Source organism: Mustelus asterias, chromosome 9, assembly GCF_964213995.1.
Source record: "Mustelus asterias chromosome 9, sMusAst1.hap1.1, whole genome shotgun sequence".
Taxonomy (NCBI): domain Eukaryota; kingdom Metazoa; phylum Chordata; class Chondrichthyes; order Carcharhiniformes; family Triakidae; genus Mustelus; species Mustelus asterias.
In genome coordinates this window covers 30,164,634-30,181,373 of record NC_135809.1, presented here as the reverse complement: position 1 = coordinate 30,181,373, position 16,740 = coordinate 30,164,634, and the positions used below count along the sequence as shown (strand labels likewise).

Below are 16,740 nucleotides of genomic sequence, written 5' to 3'. Positions count from 1 at the left end.
CATTGTCTTCTGTTGTATTACTTTGTTATTCTTTGACGTAATATTCCGAAGAGTCTGGAAATAAAAGCAGCTCGTTATTACCGCACCAATTTGATCGTTTATTCGGGCATAACAGAAATGATGAGAGCCGAGATGTGCATCTGGCAGAAGGATAGGAGCATGCAGCCGTGCAAAATCTCCTTAACCAAATTTCCTAGCTCAGTTTTAGTGAGAGTCAGTGTGGCTGGCAGCTCTCCTTCACCAAAGAGACTTTGACAGAGTTGTTTGTTGTAACATCAGGACATATTGTTTAGAAAGGTCACTGTGGTGCTGAATTTCTATGCTTTCAGAACATTCCAGGCACAAACTGATGACATTAGCAACATCACTCAATTTGATGGGCACTGCTGCATAAGGTAAAGAGGATGCAGAAGTCCTTTCCAAAAAACACGATCAATTTATCACCTTTGCAGTGGATGAAACTAAATAAGAGGAAAGTGCTGAACTTTCTAATCATTTCTTGCTTTATCTGCTCACATGAACTTATAAAAAATGTATTCTTTCATGGGATGTGGAAATCACTAACAAAGCCAGCATTTGTTGCCCATCCTTAATTGTCATGGAATCATCGTAGAATCTCTACAGTGCAGAAGAAGGCCATTTGGCCCATTGAGCCTGCACTGACAACAATCCCACCTAGGCCCTATCCCTCATGTATTTACTTTTCTAATCCCTAACATTGAGGGGCAATTTAGCATGGCCAATCCACCTAACCCGCACATCTTTGGAGTGTGGGAGGAAATTGGAGCACCCGGAGGAAACCCACGGAGGCACAGAGAGAATGTGCAAACTCCACACAGACAGTCACCCAAGGCCAGAATTTAACCCTGGTCCCTGGCTCTGTGAGGCAACGGTGCTAAACACTGTGCCACCGTTCTGCCCTTGTCCTTGAACTGAGGCCATTTCTGAGGGCAGTTAAGCTGAGGGTCTAGAATGACATGTAAGCCAGACCTCATTAATGGACTAGATGGGTTTTTACAACAACCGACGATAGTGTTCATGTTCGCCATTATTCAATTCCAGATTTCATTCATTGGATTTGAATTCCACCAAATGCAGTGGTGGGATTTGAACCTGCACCCCCAGAACACTAGCTTGGGCCTCAGTTGACATTACCACTATCTCTCCCATGTTATTAGCAAAGGTAATAATGCTTGACACCATGCTCTATATCATTCACAAATGTTTAAATACTAGGAGCAAAAATGTGGGAAAGCATTAAGGACAGAACTGAAATGGTGACGATGATGAAAAATTGAATTTTATAGAGCCTAAGGAAACAGTTGCTGATGGTGCAGCAAAAACTACATTTATTAACAAAATTATACAGAAGATACAGTGAAGAAAAATACTACATAGCACCAGACAAACCTTCTCTACAGGGTGCAGACAAGGCTTAGACAATCTGCGAAGAGGAAAGTAAAACTAAAAGGAGTACCTCCAAATAACACCTTGTATACAGCAAAGTACAGCAGCCAATAACTCAAACGTCTTAAAGACAGAGAAAGTTATGACTAACTTCTCCTGGATGAAGAAAATTTCTAATTCTGTGAGGAGGCTAAACAAATGAGAAACATGTCTCAGCAAGCAAAATCACACTGTCCCAAACACTTTCCCTTAATGGGGACATTTTTGAAGGTGCACTTAAAATGTATTTATTAGTGCCACCAGTCGGTTTACCCTAACGCTACAACGAAGTTACTGTGAAAATCCCCTAGTTGCCACACTCTGGCGCCTGTTTGGGTACACTGAGGCAGAATTTAGCATGGCCAATGCACCTAACCAGCACGTCTTTCGGACTGTGGGAGGTAACCAGCGCACCCGGAGGAAACCCACACAGACACAGGGAGAATGTGTAGACTCCGCACAGTGACCCAAGTCGGGAATTGAACACAGGTCCCTGGCCACAGGTCCCTGGCGCTGTGAGGTAGGGCTAATCTTTTATCACCGTTCCACTCCTGAACCTATCTATCCACGTGGAAAAATACTGTATTTATGACCTGCTTCTCCTCCTCCCCCAGGATATCTTCTACTTCATATCTCTACAAACAACTGAAAGCCAATTCAGTAGCACCAGGCACAAAGGCAGCTCTAAATGTTAACTGGAAGACACAATGTATAGATATCAGGAACAGGAAACAAAAGATGCGTTTTTAAATAATTCGTAACAACTTTAATGCCATCAGCCACTTAGAAAACCAAATCAGATTTCCACTCAGACTATATAACAGGCAAAGTTATATGACTTGAAATATTCAGTAATTGTTGGGCTAGCTAATAACACAAATTTAGGACAGCACAAAAAATTTGGTCTGAAATTATTGTCTGAACTGCACTCAAGTGAGAGAAAAATGGTCATATTAGGAAATTTTTAAGCCAAGTTTCTTTAAAAAGTAAATGTCAATCACATTACTTTATACAAAGACAATAGGCTATGAGGTCAATTTTCTGTAAAGTTTTCACTCCTAGGCACTTTAAAAAAAAACTCTTTTATGAAAAAGGCATTTTGCTAGTATTGTTGTTACTGTTCACTGTTAAACATTTTGAGGACTTGCAATATTGATTTATTCTTGATTAATATCACAAAACAAGGTTATAATTGTTTTGGTTTATTCCGAGAATGTTATGAATTATAAAACATTACATGTCGTGAAAATGTGATTAATTCTACCTTTTAATATTGGTAGAAATGTAGGTGATCATTTTGTTAATGCGGGAAACAAACAACGTACGCATTCTGAAAAACAACGGCTATTTCAGTACTCAAATGGTTAACAATTCCAAAAACCAATTCAGTTCTTCATAAAATGCAATCATTGCCTTTCCTTACATCATTCAATAAAATGCTAACACCCAGCATCACTCCTTTTTGACGGAATCAGTGTTTGTCTCTCCTTCACAATACAACCAATACAATGAAATCAGGTAAAGTGCAAAACACCCTATAAAGTCGTAATGATAAACAGTAACTAGAAACACAATGAACGAAATAAAACAGCAAACTTTCCATACTGTGTTTTTCAAAGTAATTTCATCTGCAAATGGCTCACCCTGTGACCATGATTCCTCACTCTTAACGTTACTATCACAAGCTTCACTTGCCTGCTCATTCTCAAGTATTTTCTCATTACATTCCCCGGATTCTAACCCTTCTGAATATGGGTGCATATTACAAGATACATTACTGCTTGTTTCCCTTTTCTCATCCTCTTCAATGGGTGTGCTAATTAATATGGCTGGACCTAAGTGTTTGTCACGACTACATGATTCAGAATTCTGTGGTAAAGTGGTAATTCTACATTGCTTCTCTCTTGATGTGTATGGGGTCGAGCTTATTTTTGTAATATTTTTAGGCCTTACTGCATTTTGATTTGTGCTCTCATTTATTTGCCCTTGTTGAGCGTCATGACACATTTCTGCCATTTTGAGACTCTGGGCACCTATTGGTTGAGAAAATATATCAGCTCTTTCTCTGTCACCGTCCATACCATTTTCATTCCTACACTCCTGCATATGAACTGCCTCATACCCTCTGCTGGTTTCATAGTCTGCGTCTTCTTCCGCTATCTGCTCAGGAGCAGATAGAACTTCCTGTATTGTTTGAGATGTACCAGTAACTTTATGTAACTGGCTAAAACCCATTGATCTGGATTCATCCGTTCCACCGTAGTGTTGCAAAATGTTTTTAGTGCTCAATGCTTCTTCTCCCTCAAGTTCTACTTTTCCCATCTCTATAAATTCGTCAACGTCTGGCACACTGTAATTTTGTTTAAGGTCCATTTCCGAAACATTACTACTCTGTGCAAAGTCGACGTCTCTTTCATTCTCACTGTAATGTGCTTTTTCTGCTGGGAGCTGAGTAAGGTTAATAGCCCATTGCTTTGCAATCTCTGATTGTGGTTCTTTAACTTCACCATTTTCTGTTATTTTAAGTTCCACGGATTCAAGAATATTTTCTGGAATGCTCTCATCTGTATCGGCAATTTCACAAGAGAGGTTCCCTTCTGCTGCTTCTTGACGATCAGAAATCTTCTTCATTGAATTGGCAACATCTTCCCTCATGTCTGCTGTAATTCTAGCTTCACTTTGATTCTCCACAACCAATTGAAGATCAGTCAAATTCTGTGCGACTTCTAAAGATTGTCCAGAACTACAAGGTGCACCTGGATGTTTTATATCCTCTGAAATTGATGCAGATTTCTTTGCATGTAGATCTATCATCGAAGCTCCTTCTTCTCTGTTTCTCTGAGGAGTATCAGATACATCTTGTCCCATTGCTACATTGGCTTCAGGTACATAATCACCTTTTGCATTTTGTTCATGATTAATATGGATTTTTAAAGGCCGCTCATGTTTTGATGTTAAGTGGAAAGCAGTGGTCCCCTTCTGAATGGGCTTTGAAAATTGTTCTCCACTTGGCAAGCGCTGCATGGATTTCCCTTTTCGTGATATGGATGTGGTAGGCCTTCCTTCATCTCTGGTAATTTCAAACAAAGCCGCTTCTATTGCTTCCTTTACTACTGTGTCGGCTAACACACACGGTGGAGCACTAATGGGTTGCCCTGAAATTTGTGTGGCTGCTACTTCATTTCCATTTTGTTCATTAGCAATGTCCTTGTTTGTGAAATGAATCTCAGGAATTTGTGTCAGAGTCTTATTCATTTCACAAGGGTCTTGGTACTTTTCTTCTAAAGATCCCTGCAGCACAGGCATTTCTGTTGTCATCGCTGTAGTCTCAATATTTGGCATATTTGTAACTTCCAGCTGTTCACTAGATGTGGTTTGGGGACAAGTCCCAAACTCCTTTCCGAGATTGTGATAATCTGCCTTATCTAAAGCACTGTGCATATTTATATAGTGGGTAAATTCTATGACACCTGTGGTGTCTGTTGCAATTCTTCTGTTATTTGAATACGTATCACAAGAAGTTTCCTCTTTTGCTTGAAGTGTAATGTCCACTTCTTCTCCAATTTCTGAATGATCGCTGAATCTCTCTTTTGAACTGACCTTGGGAGCTCGTTTAATTGCACTTTGCTCTTTCTTTGTCAAGTTAGGTTTCTCAGAAAAATCATTTTCTTGCTTTAAACCCTCCAAATTCTCAGCTTTACTGTAATATTTGAGGGGTTCTTGTGCGTCACTTATATTTGCATCGGAAACCTTTCCTTGCTTTGACGAGGTCGGGCTGTGGACTGAAGAATTGCCTCGATCTGACTGAACTTCCACATCAGCATTGGTGCGTGCTGCAGAACCAGCGATGGATTCAGATTCGTTGTTCGTTAATGTATTGCCAGTTAAATAAGCACATTCGCCACTTCCACTTGCAGCCTTAGCGGTCTCCTGCAGAAATTTTATGGGATTTTGTGTATTATTAGGGAGCTTATCACATTTATCTATAGCATCCTGAACAATTACCAAGTTATCTTGCATATCATTAGCAATGAGACTGTCTGTGTTGCTTCCTGAGAAACTATCCCATTCTAGTTCAAGTTTAGCTGGTGTATCAATTACATGTGATGCAACAGTTTCACCCCTTTCCTGAGAGAGAAGAAGGCTGCCTTCATGTAGTATATGTGCTTCATCCCAAAACAAATGAGAAGATTGGGTCATTATGTTGTCATTGCTTGCTACATCATTAGCACTATCTGTTTGTACTGTTGTATTTATACTTCCCTCGTGAATCTGAGTTGACAGATTGGAAGTGTTTTTGTTACTGTCTAATAGGAATTCAACCCACATAGTTTCTTGCTCTTGCTTTACCTCATTCTCTGCGTAGTTATTTACACTTGCAAACTTGTTATGTTCAACTTCTGTATCATTCAGTTGACTAATTGGTGATTCACTGGCTGCAGTGGCATTCTTCTCATTTTCTTCTTTAACTTGATAGTCCGATCCTTCAATAAGTGTTAAATTAGTTTCCTGATCTCTTGTGGTGGCCAATGAAATGCGCCATGGAGGATTTATCTGTGAAAATAAATTAGTCAGTAACAAATTTACTTGCACACAGTTATGCCTTCATCAAAACCATTTTCACACATTTAATAACACTTAACACTTGTGAACACCCACAGACAACCATGAAAATAAAAATCTCGTGAAATAGAATCTCGTTGCTGAATCAACTTACTATGCGATTTTAAGCCTCTTCCTACCCCAGAAAAGTAATAGATTTGAGAGTTTTAAATGTGCAGTCACAAACAAAATATGTTCAATACACAACCAACAGCATAAAACAAATAGTCCTGTGGTCCATACCAGACATAAGTTATTAATCAGAACCCATCCAAAGAGTTATTTAAATGATAAGACCATAAGATATAGGAGTAGAATTAGGCCATTCCGTCCATCAAGCCTGCTCCGCCATTCAACCCTGGCTGCTTTGATTCTCATCCCCATTTTCCTGCCTTCTCCCCTTAACCCTTGATCCCCTTATTGATCAAGAACCTATCTATCTCTATCTTAAATACACTCAATGACCTGGCCTCCACAGCCCTCTGTGGCAATGAGTTCCAGAGATTCACCACCCTCTAGTTGAAGAAATTCCTCCTCATCTCAGTTTTAAAGGAGTGTCCCTTCACTCTGAGGCTGTGTCCTCGAGTTCTAGTCTCTCCCACTAGTGGAAACATCCTCTCCACATCTACTGTATCTAGGCCTCTCAGTATTCTGTAAGTTTCAATTAGATCCCCCCGTCATCCTTTTAAACTCCATCAAGTACAGATCCAGACTCCTCAACCGCTGCTCATATGACAAACCCTTCTTTCCTGGGGTTATTCTTGTGAACTTCCTCTGGACCCCCTCCAAGGCCCGCACATCCCTCCTTAGGTATGGGGCCCAAAACTGCTGACAATACTCCAAATGGGGTCTAACCAGAGCCTTATATAGCCTCAGCAGTACAGCCCTGCTCTTGTATTCTAGCCCTCTAGTAACAGAATAACTTCTTCATCTGGGAAGAGTTACACAAAGAGAAAGTTCCCTCACAATGATGTCTAATATAACTGCACCTCAGTGAAAAAAAAATCAACTTGGCCATTGGATCTAAAAGGAACATTTTGGCAAGGTGCACCAAGAAAAATCAAAATAACTTATAAATTCCTTCATACATTCTTTTATATCACACATTATAAAAAAGAGGAAGAATAAGGTTTGAAACATTAGTTTGCTCCACAGAATGTATTCATTGTGATTCAAAACCAAGAGGTTGAATTTAATCCCAGGCAGGTTTCAGTTGGGTGGGAATGCAGTGAGTGTGAAATGCACCTACTGACCCTGGCATCAACTACATGCCACCTATCTGCTGCTTGTTGTCATGGGTGGAAAGCAGCAGTTGGCCGGTAGTTAGGGGAGAAGTTCAGGTGGTTGGAATGAGATAGTGATCAACTACGATGCGGGATGACGTCATGGGAGACGAGGTGGTGCGGTAATGGTGTCTGGGGCAGGCCAGGCTGTGGCCCAGAGAAACATCCCTCCGCAGAATAAAAGTTGATCTGGAGAGAGCCTCTTTTGTCTGCAGCCCAGCTACCAATCTGTCTCTTTTGATGGGAAAGCCACAGCGACTACCCCACCCACACCAAAATTAAAATGCAATCAAGTATCATTGATGCAATGGCATCCTTGTTTGTACAGATTCATAAGGTGCCCCTTTGGCCTACAGAAGGATACAAGACAAAATGGGCTGGCAAGCTTAAATAAACTAATTATTTTTATCTTCCCATTTCTGCTTGGTGGGGAGGGGTTAAAATTGACCTCCAGATATATTTCAACAGTGGAAAGATTGAATAGATGATTAGATAACCAATTAGACATGATCGTATATAATCAAGTTCATTGATCAGTCATCTGTCTCTCAAGTAAATTGAACTAAATTATCCAGCTAAGTGTTAACTCATAGATCATCAAACCATTTTCTTTGTTACATGTTGAAAAATCTGATTTTATAACTTGTCAAACAGGATAATGTAAAGAATCCGATACATGTTAAAATTACTGAATGTTTATCATAATTGTTAAATGAAGCAATTTTCATGTAGACTTTCCCAGCTCAACATTCTACAAGAAAAGAGAACCTGCATTCCCACCCAGCTGAAACCTGCCTGGGATTAAATTCAACCTCTTGGTTTTGAATCACAATGAATACATTCTATGGAGCAAACTAATGTTTCAAACCTTATTCTTCCTCTTTTTTATAATGTGTGATATAAAGGAATGTATGAAGGAATTTATAAGTTATTTTGATTTTTCCTGGTTTTAGATTCAATGGCTCTGGTTGTTCTCTTAATGACCACAGAGCAACCACAATGAAGTCCTGTTGAAGTTTGATCACTGTCAGAATGTAGGCAGTTAATTTATGCACTACAGGGCCCCATTTAGGACAGCACGGTGGCACAGTGGTTAGCACTGCTGCCTCCAGCTCCAGGAACCTGGGTTCAATTCTGGCCTTGGGTCTCTGTCTGTGTGGAGTTTGCATGTTATCTCTGTGTCTGCGTGGGTTTCCTCTGGGGGCTCTAGTTTTCTCCCACAGTCCAAAGATGTTTAAGTTGATTGGCCTTGCTCAATTGCCCCCACAGGGAGATTAGCAGGGTAAATACGTGCAGGGATAGGGCCTGGGTGGGATTGTTGTCGGTGCAGGCTCGATGGGCTGAATGGCCTCTTTCTGCACTGTAGGGTTTCTATGATTCTATAAACAGAAATGAGATGAGATGGATTTTAGTGAGATCAGATGAGGGATCAACATAGGGCAACAAAAATGGGAAAACTCACCTGCTATTCTTTACATGCTGCCATGGGGATCTTTTATATCTACCAATGAGGGCAGCGGTGACTACTGTTTAATGTCTCACCTCATAGAGGGCACATCTGACAGTAAAGCACTCCCATAGTGCTGCACTGGAGTGTCGGCTGTGATTAAGTGTTCAGGTCCTGGAATGGTACTTGAACCAACTACATTCTGACTCAGAGGTGAGAATTCTGCTACCGTGCAAATGGTAAATGTGCTTTCCTGGTACATAAATTGATGATTAATAAATATTAAAACACTTTCAAATTTGGAATGTTCATCAGAGTCAGTGATTTCAGTAAACCCAAGTTAATCTATTGTTTTGCAGCTGATATTCGAAAGATGTGATGAAAACAAAGCATAAGCTTACTGCATTATTTAGTATTAGCTGAAAGTCACATTTAAAACAGACAGAAATTTGCATAGCTAATATATTATTTATAATTTCAATATGAAAAGAGGATTTAAAAGGTCATTTTGCCCAAGATGTACCATTTATTTGACAGGCTCATAAGAGTAAAACCCTTTAATCAACACACAGTGTTCATCTTTATTTGGAATCAAACCTTCACAGACACTAACTAGTGAAGATGCTAAATTACCATGTTATAGAAATTTGACTGTATTCTATTTTCCATTGAATAGCTTACCTTTGACAAACAGTGCTTACCATCTTATAACAAAATGAGTACAATTAAGTGTTTTGTATATAAACAGTTGATTGTGGTAGGCAATGTGGTAGACAAGGTTTGATTCAGAGGAAACAATGACCGTTTTACAGAAATTACCAATAAATGTCACAAGTAGGCTTATATTAACACTGCAATGAAGTTACTGTGAAAGTCCCCTAGTCGCCGTACTCTGGCGCCTGTTTGGGTACACCAGGGGAGAATTTAGCATGGCCAATGCACCAAATCAACGCATCTTTTGGACTGTGGGAGGAAACCGGTGCACGCAGAGGAAACCACCGAGATACAGGGAGAACGTGCCAACTCCGCACAGACAATGACCCAAGCCGGGAACCTAGGTCCCTGGTGCTATGAGGCAGCAGTGCTAACCACTGTGCCACCGTGCCGCCCTAGAAGTGAATATGAATTGACAATGGAGTGGATAATTCTGCTCCTCCTTAAAATAGAGCAATTGAGGAAGGCATATGGGGCAAAATGCCATTGGGGAGAAAGATATGGGGGCACGGCAAACATCCAAACTTTAATATCTCAGCTCACAAGGTGTAAGATTGATTAAAATCTTTGCTTGCTTACTTGGGAAAAAAAACCTGGCTAAATCACAATTTGAGTGTTAGTTCTGGCCAAAACAACTGAAATTTGGGTCAGTCACATGCAACATTTGTCAATGAAAGTTTACCAGGAGATAAACCTAACCATTTTATCCAAACATTTTGTTGCTGATGAGTTCATGCAAGGTCTACTAGGATCTAAATTTAACATTAATGTGTACACTTTATGAGCTTAAAATGGGCTCAGCAATAATCAATTTAGTAGAGCAGAGGCCTGCATCTGACCAACATCAGCCACTGCTCAATTAGTCAGGGCCTTTCAGGCAGTAATGCAAAAGGTCAGATTGGTATTTCTGGGTCTTTTAAGCCTAACAACCTTTAAGGGGACTCTTGGGAGGTTACTCAGAAATATGCAACAAGACGTTTAGGAATACAGTGTTTGTGGAGTTGCCTCAACAAAACTGACAGCACTAACTGTTGTCCTCAACCCATCCCAATCGCCTTCCCTGCACCCAGGCTTATTTGTGGACCTCAACATAGGCCAAAATTGGTGAGGCCCTGACAAGTGGGCTGCACTGGGGTGCCTGATTGGAGCCATCACTCACCCAACTTATTATTTTAAGACCCGAGAATGTATTTGTTTAGGTCTTCTCAATTCCGGCACACCATTACCACATGTCATTGGAATTGCACCTGATTTGGGCGTTAGCACATTTAGGCCTCACAATTTCTAAAATAAAGAGTTAGCACCTGAATCTCTTTTCGCATTTATTTTTGTTGTTCAACATCTATGTCTTTAGCTTCTATTCCTGTGCGTTTTGCCTCAAGGTAGGTCTTTGGCTCATTGTCTGCTGATGTTTCATCCTGAATTAATTTCTTGGCAGATTCCGTCAATGTTGCTTTATTATTACTTTCTCCTCTCTGAGGCAGGTTGCAAGTCAACCTCACCTGGAGTGGGAATTAAACCTGTGTTGTTGGTGTTATTCTAAACTATATCCAGCCAACAGAACTAACCAGCTCCCCATTAGTTTCTATATGTTACTTAATTTATAAATAAAGGTGGGTAATGTAGCTTTAACCCAGGCACATTAGTCAATAGCATGACAGTGATTATTTTAAAAGGAATGGACATTCTACATATTCTTCAGGAAACAATTTACTCCCAGTATATGTTAATTGTGAAATCTAGGCATGCTGATCCATCAACTTGTTATGGAAGGTGCCATCTAGACATGACAAGATACAATTGTGGGAAAAAGCTTACACGGTAAAAGTCATTTGCCAATCCTGTGGTAAGCAGTGAGAGGAAGAAGATATAAATGTGTGTTGCCCTGTCTTGCAATAGGAGAATGCATCAATAGAAATGAGTCTATGTCAAATTACGTCCAGTATTTTTGGTCAGGATTCTAGAAATATCTGAACTCCCTGCTTACATACAGTTGCCCGTTTTTGCATCTTAAATTGTGGGCGGCTTGACTTGCAATTTCATATTCCCCACCCCCAATTTTCTACATTGCAAATTAAGAAGTTTCAAGTTAATAAACTAGGCCAAGTTCCAGTCCATAACAAGATTAGCAGGATTATTTCCTTATTTTAAAATGATGAAGTTTCATTTCACGGAACGTGTATCAAAAACTAAAATGAGGTATTTTATGTTTCATTATAAAATACTTCTCATCCTTTTCTATTTTATCTTTGTTTATTTTAACCATAATGTAATTAGTCACAGCAATTTCTTGCATCTTGTCACATGCTGTTATTACCCACTGGGCCCCAAATGGGTCATTGCCTGTTATTATAAGGCTTGTTTTAATTCAAGCAATCCAGGATTTAATTGACCAGATAATAGGAAACAGAGGGTAGTTATCAATGATAATTGTTCTAATTGGTAAGCAGTGACTAGTAAAGACACCCCCCCACCCCGTGAGAAGGCCTTACAACCTGCTTGTTAAAATTTTGATGAGATTCTTGTAACAAACCATCTAGATTTAAGGATGACAACATTTCTAGCTAAACAATACACTCGAGTGTAGGAAAAATCTATAAACATTTAACAATTTCAGCAGACAAATGCCAAATAACAGTTCATAACAAGAAACAGGAGATTATCCATATGGCTCCAAAAATACAAATAGATGATTACAAATATAAAGGATGCTTTGTTACTAAGGTGCTGCTGGTCAATCCATGTCAGGTGATTGGGATCACCATAAGTTGAAAGTTTGATTATATTTTATAATGATAATTGACAGGAATGCTGACTCCATATTCCCTGTGCTATTATTAAGTTAATAGAACACTTGAGGGCTTCCACCACAGGAGCTGGACTGCATCATCACTCCCGACAATGTCATTTTAATTAGGTAAGTTTCCTTTAACATTTTTGGTTTTATTTGCAAGAACAAAATGCCACTTTAAAGGAGTTGTTTGTTTGTTTACCAGTACTTCAAAAGATACATTAAGTAAATGGAACCTGATTATTGTCAGATATCATCTGAAACCTTAAAATCAAACACAAAGTTCCATATGTAGAAATCTTGGATATTTATGACTGTAAATTATTTAAAATATTGAGCTCCTGTCAATGGCCACTTTCGTAGAATCCACAGAATCCCTACAGTGCAGAAGGAGTCTATTCGGCCCATCAAGTGTGTACCGACCACGAACCCACCCAGGCCCTATTCCCATAACTCCACATATTTACCCTGCTAATCCCCCTGACACTAGGGTCAATTTACCATTGCCAATCCACCTAACCTTCACATCTTTGGAGTGTGGGAGCACCTGAAGGAAGCCCATGTAGACACGGGAGGGGAATGTGCAAACACCATACAGACAGTGACCTGAGGCCGGAATTGAAACCGGGTCCCCAGTCCTGTGAAGCAGCGATGCTTGCCACTGTGGTAATTTTACCAAAGAAATATGTCGAAGAAACTCTAACGTATTGGTATGATTTATCTGAGGTCTCAACAAATTTCTAAGAGTGTAATGTCACAATCAGAGATCCTGTGATGCAGTGGGTGGGGTCACCTCCCCTGAGCCAGAAGCACTGGGTTCAAGGCCCATTCCAGGACTTGCTGGCCAACAGACTGAGTATTAACTTGTAAATCCTTCCAACGAATGCTAATGGCAGGTGGTCAGGAAGGCAGAGATTCTTGATCAGCTGCATGATGGTAAGAAAATTGGAGCCTCCACCATCACCATTTATACTTCTGGACTGCAAGATGCTTGTAAGAATACATGTTGTCTCAGCAACTTGCACTATGGGGCAGGGGGGTGGGAATCAGGTGGGCAGGGGCGAAGGGGGGCAGGTGGGCAAAGATGAAGGGGGCAGGTGGGTAGGGTTGGAGGAGTTTGCTGGATGGCTATTGCTGATAAGATTGGTGCCAACATCATGGGGTTCGATTTCCAAATCCATGGTGGAGGTCATGGTGCTGTGGGTCGAACCTGCCTTCAGACATAGAACTGAAGAAGTGTCACTATAAATGATCAAAGCCATGGGGAGGTGATGGCCTCGTGATATTATCGCCAGACTATCAATCCAGAAACTCAGCTAATGTTCTGGAGACCCTGATTCAAATCCCGCCACGGCAGAGGTGGAATTTGGATTCAATAAAAAATATCTGGAATTTAGAATCTACTGATGATCATGAAACCATTGTCGATTGTCAGGAAAAAAAGCCCATCTGGTTCACTAATGCCCTTCAGGGAAGGAAATCTGCTGTCTTTACCTGGTCTGGCCTACATGTGACTCCAGAGCCACAGCAATGGGGTTGATTCTCAACTGCCCTTGGGCAACAAAAGATGGGCAATAAATGCTGGCCAGTCAATGACGCCCACATCCCACGAATGAATAAAAAAAATTACATTAAAAAACCTAATAACAAAAACAGCCTGCACTTTTAAGAAAATGATTTTGGGTAAAGGACTGTAATATAAAAGAGAGCGATCCTGATTCTACGGAATGGAGAATTTTAATTTGTTCCACATAGTGTCAGCGCCAAACATTCCCTCAACATGGTTCATCTACATGGCAAAATTCTCTTTATTCTGTGTCATCATTAAACCTTAAAACAGCTTGAGAAGCATATGCTTACTGTGCCAGCCTGATACTTCTACTTTCCGCATTAACCAATTCTTTTTGAATTGAAAAAGACCAATTTTCCAGATGTTGCTCCCGGTAGGAGTCCACATTCAGCAAATTGGTCTTGGAGTACCTGCTTCATGTCTCACAGTTCTCTGCAAAAGACTCATTTTTGTTAGAAATTGGGTTACAGATGATCAAAATCATTTTACTTGCAGGCAGTACAGTTGACAGAGACTGATGATTTTGCCGCATCTAACTGGAATGGATTTAAACAAAGGTATATCCACTCTTCACATATACCTTTTCAATTCAAAACTGAAACACTTAACCTTAGATTCCAACTCAGGAATACATCAGTTAATTCATTAATTAAAGACTTCTACAGCTAGGATTTACCATCTATGCTACTGTACGATTATTTCATCAGTAAGTTTCGAGGTATAATGAGTTGCCGACTAGGTGTGAGGAAGAAACATTATACTTTGTTATGGAGAAACTAAGGCCTGGATTTTTTGACTTTGCAGACGCCTCTTGATTTAAAATGTCCCATTATGTCCAATTTTCACTCTTGTTGAGTTCGTTAACTCCAGAAGTAAGTCATTGGTAGCCATGGGGGGGACAGTCAATTGTGAAGGGAAGTTGATTAGAAAGCCCGCCTTGGTTATTTGGAACTTGTTGTATTTGTATTTAAAGTAGCCAAGCCCTTCAGCTCTAAACTTCTCACACCCCCTCCACCACTCACCTTGCCCTTTCCATGGCTGTTCTCTGCCCATTCATCCAATACAAACAATGTTATTATATGGCTCATTGATTCTGTACAAAGTATTAAAATACTGAGACAAAATACCCATTCAAAAAATTTGAAAAAAAACTACTGTTACTATAATCTATAAAAGTGTCAATCAGATAGGGCAATTTTAGCATCAGTAACATAAGCTTTAAGCACTTTACACTTCTTAACATTCTGCAAATAAACAGTTAGACATTGATAAAAAGGATCACAGAAAAAATAACTTATTATGACAACATAAAGATGGCAATCAAACAGAGTAAACACTCCACAATTTGTCAAAAAAGAACCCCCATGCTGTATTTGTGAATCTTGGAACTCACCTAAACATTCATAATAAGATCATCTGATAAATTGTTTTAGCAGTAACAGATGGTTAGACATATTGATCATTATGAAAGTTTGGCCAAGTTCCAAGATTTACAAACTCAACAGGGTTCCATTTTGGCAACAGAGTGGAGTCTTTACTTTGCTTGATTGACAACTTTATGCGGTTATAAGAAGTTCATTTTTCTGAGGCCTTTTATCAATGTCTGAATGTTTACTTGAAGTGTGCAGTGTTCAAAACTTACTGACATTATAATTGCCCTGTCTGATTAACACCTCTTATAGGACTGTAGGAACAGCAATTTTTTCAAAGATTTCTGAAAGTAGTTTTTTCTCAGCATTTCAACACTTGCCATTGTTATATGTCTCACTTGTTCTGGACATAGTGCATACTGGACGAATGAACATGGAAGATATGAAGGTGGCATGGCCTGTAGGTAGCTCCTTGCTCCGTGCTCTCATCCCACGTACTCCCCGCGTTGGAGATCTCTACTGCCTCCCGAAGATACACAAGGCAAACACACCCGGCTGTCCCATCGTATCGGGCAATGGGACCCTGTGCGAGAACCTCTCCGGCTATGTCGAGGGCATCCTGAAACCCATTGTACAAAGAACCCCCAGCTTTTGTCGCGACACGACGGACTTCCTACAGAAACTCGGCACACATGGAGCAGTTGAACCAGGAGCGCTCCTCGTCACAATGGATGTCTCAGCACTCTACACCAGCATCCCCCATGACGATGGCATTGCTGCAACGGCCTCAGTGCTCAGCGCCAACAACTGCCAGTTTCCAGATGCAATTTTACATCTCATCCGCTTCATCCTGGACCACAATATCTTCACCTTCAACAACCAGTTCTTCATCCAGACACACGGAACAGCCATGGGGACCAAATTTGCACCTCAATATGCCAACATCTTCATGCACAGGTTCGAACAAGACTTCTTCACCGCACGGGACCTTCAACCGGTGCTATACACTAGATACATCGATGACATTTTCTTCCTTTGGACTCATGGTGAACAATCACTGAAACAACTCTATGATGACATCAACAAGTTCCATCCCACCATCAGGCTCACCATAGACTACTCTCCGGAATCGGTTGCATTCTTGGACACGCGCATCTCCATTAAGGACGGTCACCTCAGCACCTCACTGTACCGCAAGCCCACGGATAACCTCACGATGCTCCACTTCTCCAGCTTCCACCCTAAACACGTTAAAGAAGCCATCCCCTACGGACAAGCCCTCCGTATACACAGGATCTGCTCGGATGAGGAGGATCGCAACAGACACCTCCAGACGCTGAAAGATGCCCTCATAAGAACAGGATATGGCGCTAGACTCATTGATCAACAGTTCCGACGCGCCACAGCGAAAAACCGCACCGACCTCCTCAGAAGACAAACACGGGACACAGTGGACAGAGTACCCTTCGTTGTCCAGTACTTCCCCGGAGCGGAGAAGCTACGGCATCTCCTCCGGA

At 40.7% G+C, this 16,740-nt stretch overlaps 1 protein-coding gene across 2 annotated transcripts in view; it reads right to left on the bottom strand.

Moving 5' to 3' along the window:
* Positions 1-1,280: 1,280 nt before the first annotated feature.
* The window catches only part of ppp1r3ab (protein phosphatase 1, regulatory subunit 3Ab), a 69,032-nt gene continuing 53,572 nt past the window's right edge, over positions 1,281-16,740 (bottom strand). The window contains exons 4-5 of one of the 2 annotated variants that reach the window (XM_078219888.1): positions 5,797-6,000; positions 1,281-5,376 (exon numbers count right to left, since the gene is read on the bottom strand). In XM_078219888.1, the coding sequence (XP_078076014.1) occupies positions 2,899-5,376; positions 5,797-6,000 (2,682 nt within the window). In that variant the 3' untranslated portion in view covers positions 1,281-2,898. Of the gene's footprint in view, positions 6,001-16,740 lie in introns of both variants that reach the window. The other variant, XM_078219887.1, reaches the window with a different exon arrangement.